General features: G+C 34.5%; 1 protein-coding gene across 1 annotated transcript; it reads right to left on the minus strand.

Annotated features, from left to right (window-relative positions):
• On the minus strand, positions 7,626 to 9,293 carry LOC107638346 (transcription termination factor MTEF1, chloroplastic-like). The gene has a single exon (XM_016341582.2). It carries the CDS (start codon positions 9,181 to 9,183, stop codon positions 8,011 to 8,013), a length of 1,173 nt encoding a protein of 390 aa, XP_016197068.1. The 5' UTR covers positions 9,184 to 9,293; the 3' UTR covers positions 7,626 to 8,010.

Raw genomic sequence — 9,347 nt, forward strand, 5'->3', positions numbered from 1 at the left:
ACTCTCATCAATGGCTACCCTGGAAGAGCTCACATCCCCTCCATCACCAGCACCACCCTCGCTGCGCTGTTAGCCTCCGCTCCCCTCCGCCTCGTCTCCTCGGCGCCGTTACCAGCATGCTTACCATCAGCGTCAGCGTCATTAGCCTCTCCTCTGCGTCGTCGTCTCCATTACTTCTCAATTGAATTATGTTTATTTTATTCGGACTTAGGCACAATAAAGAAGAAAACACGTGGAAAAACTACGTGCAAAAAGCTTCATGCCACATATTTTAATCATCGACGGGAGGTGGAATTTTTTCAAGGGAAGCCTATAGGTCCATCCAAGGATTATGTATCTGACCTCAACCAACTATTGGGCACAACAGTTAGAAACCCTCGTTTTGTGACTTTGTTATATACTAGTTGGCATGGTGTGCCTAAAAAACTCAAAAAGGACATGTGGGAGTATGTCAATGTATGTAAATATGGCATTATGGATAATTTTTTGTTAATTTTTTTGGCCAAATATTTGTGCTAACCATTGACATTCTAATATGTTGTGTTGCATAGCAAAAGTTCATTCTTCCCATAAGTTCAAAGTCGTGGGTACTGCAGGAATTTTGTTGTGCATGGAAAAAATACAAGGGTGAAATAAAAAAAAAGAGTATTTCTTGAAGTACAACACAAAGAAAGAAATGATAAAGAACCGACCATTAGAGATTCCTAAGGTTCAATTTCGCAAACTAATTCGGTATTGGAGTCTTCCAGCTATCAAGGTAATATTGTCTTTTATCTTTCTATGTACCATCAAGCATACTATCATTGATTCTTCATGTTCCTAAACTTAGGTGTTTTGAAGAAATTTGACATGATATCTTGTAAGAATAATAATATCTCTTCTTCATGTTTATATTTAGGCTATCTCTGCTAAGAATACTGAAAATAGGTCAAAGCAAACATGTCCTCACCGAATGGGATCCACAAATTTTGGAATAGTGCGTAAGCAGCTGGTAATATAACTTATTCTTTGTGATTTCTCTTTTATATATATTCATGGTGTAGTTGTCCAGTTAGTATGCTTCATGTAAACTTTTTTCTCTATGTACTCTAGCGCGACTCTAAAGAGAACAGTGAAGAACCATCAAGGGCTGAAGTTTTCATAGCAACTCGCACAAGTAAAAAAGGAAAAGAAATTGATGCTAAAACACAAACCACAATTGTGAGTTGTTTGTATTTGTATTTTGGATATGTACAATATGAATTCTGATGTGATTTCTATTTATATTGAGTTAATGCGACTTTGTATTTTATTGGATGTTGATTTTTGATATACTGAACTTCAGAACCGCTTAGAGGCAGGAGAAAATGATGAGGATGCATTTACAGGAGTGTTAGGAAAGGACCAACCAGGTCGAGTTTGTTGTTATGGGGTTTCGATTACAAGAAGCTCTCTTAAAAAGGATGAGGAGATTCGCCACATAAAAGTTGAATATAACGCTAAGGTCTCATCATTAGAGAAGAACATGGACGGTGTATGTGGTTTATTAAAGGTATTGGTGCACCAAATCAACCCTGAAATGAGCGATGAAGAGGTAGCAGCCTTAGTGCAAGCTACCCAAGATTCTCCTTTGGATGCCTCAAGTAGCAGAGCAAGAAATACTCCTCACTCCTCCGAATCAACTCACATTCCACACAAAGATGATGTAAGTAATCTTTTCCATTTTATTGTCATAGAGAGATACTAATAAAAAGAAAAAAAATGGTCACTGTCCTATTCTTAGTTAAAATTATAATATTTTTTATTAATAAAAATGTTGGAATATAACCAAGTACTTCGATTCTGTTTGTTGTTGCTGAATTCGAACCTAGAAGGTTCTAATGTTGTGATTTTGAATAACTATGACTGGTGGAAAGAGTTTGGTTTGTTAGAATTTTTGAAGAATGTTGGTAAGTATGCCAAGGTTGGGTCTATGATAGCTAAGGAGAGTGTTAGGAAGAGATTGGAATCTGAACAAAAAAGGTATAACTATATATATCAAACAACAAGCAGTGGCAGTGTAATCTTTAAGATCGTAACTTTTGCTGAAAATTTATCATGCAATGTGTTGGAAAATTGGCCACCTAAGATATAGGCAATCATTAACAAGTGGCTAAAAGGTAGGGATTGAATACCCTCAGACAAGGGGCCATGTATAGTTTTGCTGGAAATCATACTTATTCTAATAATTTACAAATATATTATCCTAAGTTTTAAAATATTCAATTTTTGCTGCATCATCATTGCAAATATCTAAGTCCTTTCATCCAAAATACAAAAGAAGACCAAACAAATTAAATCTGATTGTTAAAATGCTTTTATTCATTTATGTATTAATATTCCAATGAAGGCTGAATGCACAAGATATATATATAAAGTGATAAAGTGGAAAAAGCTTATGCTGTATATGTTGTATATAAAGCAAGCTGATGATTAGGCTCGTAATACTGGTGTAACAGCAATAGAGCTTTACTGTTCCATAGCTCACAAATGGTTCTTTGTTCTTTGGCTCGTAATACTAGTTTAGTTTACTGTATCATCCATTTTTCATTTAATTTGTAGGTGTTCATTTGTGTTTTTTATGTTGCAAAGCAGCGGTCAAAACAATTTCACTTGCAATGAAAGATACATGAAGTTTTTGTATCTTGTAATGAAGTACAAGAAGTAGATGTTATGACTTTGATTAGGAATTCTAATTCATGTATTAGGAATTCATGAGTAGTTATGACTTTGACTTTTGGTTTTGTTAGAGCACATGTTGTTATGTAATCACACACTTATTTTGGTGACAATTTTATAAAAGTTGGATTACTTAATTTAAAATTATTGGTCATTGATTAAATTATAAAATTATCTATGAATTGTAAGGTTTTATTTATGAAGATTAAAAAGAATAATTAGGTTATTGACCATCTTTTTCGCCACGCTTTAAAAGCGTGGCCATATGGCCGTATCTTTGTCTATTGCCACACTTTTCAAGCGTGGTCATATCTCTGTCTATTGCCATGCTTCTAAAGCGTGGCCATATCATTGTCTATTGTCATGCATTTTAGACATGGCCATATCTCTATCTATTGCCACGCCTTTAAAGCGTGGCCATATCTCCTCTACTGCCACACTTTTAAAGTGTGGCCATATTTGCTCTATTGTCACGCTTTAAAAGTGTGGCCCTATTCTCCACATACAGTCACGCTTTAAAAGTGTGGTCATATCTCCCACCTACAGCCACGCTTTTAAAAGTGGCCATTTGTAAAAAGCATGACAAAAAAAAGCGTGGCAATAGGCTGAAAAAAGCTGGCGATAAAGCAACCGCCACCCTTGCAGACATGACCCTTTCAAAAACGTGGCGATAGCTCAAAAAGCGTGACGAAAAGCTATCGCCACGCTTTTTCAACTTTTCGCCACGCTTTAAAAGCGTGGCAATAGAGCTATTTTCTTGTAGTGTTCAGTTGGTTGTCATTACGAGAATGACTCTAATCTATACGTGTCTAAGGACTAAAATAAATTAAATATTATTTAAGTAGTTTAGTTATTGGTATTTGATTAAATTAGTTTTAGATTAATTTAAATTTAAATTGTTGTCTCAATTTATATATTACGATTATTCTTCTTTAATATGTTGTTTTTAAATTTTTGAATATGAAACTTCTTTCTTTTTTCCATTTTAAGTTACTTTTATTTCTATTTTTATTTGCTCACAGTAAAACTAAGAAAAAAAATAATTAAGTTAAAAAATTGCAAATAATAAATATTATTTTTGATATGACAATTATTTTAATCAACTATGTAAAATTATTGTAAACAAATAATAAAATAATGATTCTATCAATAGTATTACCTACGATTCTAATGGATGATAAAGTTAGTTGATTATTTTTCATAATTCTTTCAAGTGATACTAGGTCCAGTTTATAAATATTTTTAATAGATTTATAAGTACTAATAACTTTTATATTTAATTTATTTTACAGTGTGATAAAATTTATTGTTCAATCAAGAGTTATTTGGTAAAGATGTTTGAGAATGAACTGATCAATGGGAGGGTCTATGTCTTCTCAAATTTTATGATTGAGGAATCAAGCGGAATTTATCTTCCAACTACACACATGTGTAAGATAACTTTTAAAAAGGAGTCACGTATAGTAAATACGGTCGATGATCGTAAAATTTCTGACAATCATTTTAATTTTTTTACTCATGCTGATATATTAAAACAAACAAATGAATAGTCTAACTTATTTGGTACGTAATTAATTTGTATTAACCTACACAAAATTATTTTTTTATTTTAATTTTTATCAAAAAATTATATAATAGCATCATTTTATCGATAACATAAATTTTAACATTTAAATTATGCAAATGTTTGAAATTTTATTGTGATTTTTTTAAAGGTATATCCTTTTATTAATATATTGTTAGTTTTATCGTTTAGTATAAAATAAATTGATAAAATCTTTTTAATTTATCATTTATTTGTCCTTAATTTGATATTTTTAATTCATTTTTTTTAATTAGATGTTATTGGACTCTTGACCGAAAAAAGAGAGCTTATATCATGGTCAAAAACAGGGAGAAGTGGCCTTACATTGTGGTTGATCTTCATAATTTGTAATATGTAAAATTTTAATATTTTATAATAAGATTTTGTTTCGTAACAATTATCTATTCATATGAAAATTTTTTTATCTTTTTCATGAAATCTTAATTCCCGGGTTTATTTAGAAATGAGAAAAAAAATAAGGTGCACACTGTGGGATCAATTTGCAACCCAATTACTCAATTATCTATGTGATCACCAAGCAACCGAATACATACTTAATTATTCTCCAATTTACAAAACTTAACAAATGCATTGGTAAGCATATTGGTTTAATCTTTTATTTAGTATATTTGTTTATGTTATATCTGTAATCATATTATATTTATTTTTACATATATATCTTTTTAAAAAATACTCTTAGTATTAGCATATGGTATATTAAATAAATATTTTAAAATTAACTGTAACATATGATAAAAATAAAAATTAAACTAAATAGATATTACAAATACAAACTCAAGCACAACCCATTTAACCCAGCTCCAAACACAATCACAACAAAGAACTTACTAACCAATCTATTTAACTACCTCACCTACTTTTATAGATCTACCTAGCAATTTCCCTCTTTCTCTTACTAGGATCATAAATCTCATCATAATTGGGGTCTAATTGCTATTTGTTACAACCAATCTCACAAACAACCCTAAATCCAAATAAGTGAACAAACCTAGCGGCTATTCAATGACATAAAGATTAAATAGATATTATAAACACAAACACAGGCACAATCTATTTAACCCAGCTCCAAACACAATCATGAAACTCATCATAATTGGGGTATAACTGCTACCTGTTACAACCAAGCCCACAAACAACCCTAAACCCAAATAAGTGAACAAACCTAGCGGTAGGGGTGCACATGGGCCGGGTGAAGTCGGGTTTGATGTGACCCAGACCCGGCCCGAAATATACACCGGGTCTATTTATTAGACCCGAACCCGACCCTAGACCCGATGAAACCAATACACTTTTGGGCCACAATTATACCGGGTGAAAACCGGGCCGTTAACATTACATTAATTTGATACCTTCTTGTAAGCTAGCATGTAAAAATATCCAAATTTCCAAGACTCTAACCATTAGTTAACATGGTAAAATTCACTTAGAAAAATATAACAAGAACCAACCATTCTTCAAAATTAAAGCATAACCACAATCAATACTAATATTGTCTAATAATACCAAATATTTAAATAAATATAAATAACACAATCTTATGTATTAGTCTAAAGTCTTATGCATTCTAAACATAAAACATTAACTTATAGTCTTATAATGACTAATAACACAAAATATTAAGGTTTACAATACTTAAATTTCACATAAGAATAGTCATGATCCATCACTAATAACACAAAATATTAATTGTGTATGATGATCGGGCCACCGGGCCGACTTCGGGTGACCCGAGCTATGGCCCGGACCCGACCCGAAATAATGACCGGGTCTATTTTTGAGACCCGTACCCGACCCTAAACCCGATGAAATCACACCAAATTAGTTCCTAAAGTGTTCGGGCCGGGCCGGGTCTGTGCACCCCTACCTAGCGGCTACTCAACGACATAGAAATCAAGCCCATCGCGCCGTCACGTGCTTGCCATTGCTGCCCACCCGTCGCGCCGTCACGTGCTCGCCATTAGAGTAGATTAATAAAAACATTAATAACCACATTAGAGTTTATACATTTAACACCAGATTAAAAAGAAAACGAACAATGCATGACATGTTACTTTTTATTAATCAAATGATTATAATTCAAATTAATTTTAACAAAATAACTTAAAATTATAATTTCAATTTTATTACGCGAGCTATTACATTTGTAATAATTAAAATATAGTGTGAAATTAGCACTTGCTGAGTTGGGCCCACAACCTAAGGCCCAAGATGGCAAGATGAAGTCCGAAGGGGCACGGTATGCTAATGGGATTGGATCCTCTCAATTGTTAATAAAAATTAAGAGTGTAAAATGTGATTTCTAACCCTTCATTGTTCTCTCTTTTATATTTATTTTTTGTTTCACTTATAAAACTAATAGTGGGAGATTACACTTTACTCCCTTAATTTGTTAAAAAAAATTGAGAGGATCCATTTCCGTATGATATCAACAATTCAATTCAATTGAGTTTATTGGAAGATTGGCTGATATGATTTGGGAATTGGGTTTTTGTAGCATATACAATCAAAGGCTGCAACCTGATTTATGCATCCTAAGGTGTGTTGAGCCAGGATGCAAAGGCGTTCCTTTCCATGGGGGTATACTTCTCTTTTTCTTCTTTCTCATTTTCAACTCTTAGTTGCAGTACATTCTTACTCTCAATGAGTCTTTAAGTGTTTAAATTTTCAGAATGGAACAAGAAAAGATGCTGTGAAAAGGGAAATTCTACAACAGATTGAACCATGGATAATGAGGGAGCTACAAGAGAAGGCGACCTTCATGTTGGACCTCTTAGTCCATTCCTACATGATAAAGCCACCATCTTTTGGCATGAGCTAAGCTACTTGACTCTCTTGGTAAGAATGTTGTTGCCCTTTTCAATTGGTAAGAGCGTTGTCACAACATGGAGTGAGTGGACAAAACACATTAGCTGTTACTGTTGGTGATGGTGATGATGCCTTCCCGCAACTATGAATTGTGATACCAAATCTCTTGGGAGATCTGAACGGTTGCTTGGGTACAAGTTGAAAGCTTATTCGTGTTCCATGTTGGTGTTGGTTGCATGTTGCAAACTTTCAGTAGCATCCGAACAAGTGTACAACATTTGTATGATAATAATAATACTGTCAAACATTTAAAAAGAACATGTGTTGCTGATTCACGTCCAATTCAATCGGTTTCCTACGATGTCAAATGTAATTAGTTCAAGGTGTGTTGGTGTAAAAAGACCAGCCTTGTAAATTCGATGTGTTAGACAACTTTAAACGGTGACTCAACATAGATAAAAAAAACCACTTACTTATGCATGACATTAGACTTTGTACCAAAAACATAAAGGGGAAAGAAGATCAAAATTGGGGCTCATTAATCATGCAAGGAACAACGGCATCACATCATGTTCAAAAATTACAGACAATATAAAGGGGATATCGTATTCACCTCCCCTGAAAAATAATGAAAGGCGAAATTGTGAACTACAATCTACAGTCCTCCCTAATTACCACAAGGTTCTTAGATATTGTGCAGCTGCAAAAAATGTTAAAAAGATGGCAGCTCAACATGATGTTAGAAGCACACATTTAACCCCAGTTCACTAAAACTAAGTCTCTTAGGCTGACAGATATTACTGCATGATTCATCAAAAAACCAGTTCATGGCAAAATTAGCACAAATTATCAAATGAAACCTCAGAAAAGTAGACTGAAATTCAAAAAGGTATCCACAAAGCTCAAGACTTCAATTTACTATCCATTACTGGAAGATTCATTTTCTCCCGATACAGCTTCAATAACTCCGGTGCTTGATCCTTACCACGATTCACATACTTCTTAAAGAACCTCTCTTCCGAAGCAGTATATGCTAACAAATGCTTACCACTGCTAATGGCACCATTGGCCATAAGAATCTTCATGACAGCAGCCCTCGGAACAACCCTTTTCTCCAAATTCAGCGAGAGAAGAACCGGATAATTGGTGACATCAACAGGCTTCCAACTGAGTTCTTTGACAAAGAATTCAATGCAGGCCTCAGTTTTCTGCATAGATATCAACATACAGCAAGAGTGCTTCACAAACGCCTCAAGAATGTTGTCGTCAGTTAATCCAAACCTCTTGAACAACTCAACCTTCTTATCCCACATGGACTTTGGAAGATACGTAGCATACAATGCAGGAACAAAATTAGCCTTGTTGGGATCAACCCCCATTTTAATGACTTCATCTACCATACTCTTAAGGCGAACTTCAGAATTGCATATAAGCAACCAAGGCCACTGGCGAATTAGCCTTGCCATGCTTTTCTCCCGGACCCCTATATCAACCAACATGTTAATATTTCGAAGCGACCTAGAAGAAGTTAAAATTTGGCCAGCACGTAAGATAGAAGCAACGGTCCTTTCTTCAGAACGAATGAAATTGTTCAACAAATCGAAAGCGGGGATCAGGTGTTTCTCTAAGCTTCTTTTCAAGATTAGAGGGTTGAGATCGATGATGCGGGCAAGTTGTGATTTTGAAGCACCTTTGGAGATGAGGAACTCGAGCTTGGGCAAGATGGTCTCTTTGGGTTTGCTGACGAGAATCCCGGGCGATTTCCGAATGACATTGTGAATCTGCAAATCTGAGAAACCGAAGCTCCTGAAGAGTGCGATGACTGAGTCGGGTTTCTCTGGAGTCTTAAAAAGTACGTATTTTGAAGCTTTAAGAGCCGAATCTGGGAGGAACCCACAATTGTTGACGAGGTAATTCACCGTAAAGGATTGTATTTCCGGGGTTTCTGTGACTGTGGCGTAATTGGGAGCACGGAATAGGGAAGATGGTGAAGGGATCAGAAATGAGGGTGATGAGGTTCTTGTGATGACAGTGAGGTGGTACAAGAACAGGTTTTTGTTATAAGATCCCCTCATCAGTTTTCAATTTTTTGACAGATCGACGAGCGAGTAAAATGGGAGAAGGGATAAACCCTAAGTTTGGATTCAGGAGGAGAAGAAAAACGAAATATTACCACGAACTCGATCTGATAGTTAAAAAAAATGTTAGATTAATCCTAATTTAATAATTTACCCAAATA

This window comes from Arachis ipaensis, chromosome B01 (genome assembly GCF_000816755.2).
Source record: "Arachis ipaensis cultivar K30076 chromosome B01, Araip1.1, whole genome shotgun sequence".
Taxonomy (NCBI): domain Eukaryota; kingdom Viridiplantae; phylum Streptophyta; class Magnoliopsida; order Fabales; family Fabaceae; genus Arachis; species Arachis ipaensis.

Excerpts from the sequence above, each read along its gene's own strand:
- LOC107638346 (XM_016341582.2), bottom strand. The coding sequence starts at position 9,183 with ATGAGGGGATCTTATAACAAAAACCTGTTCTTGTACCACCTCACTGTC.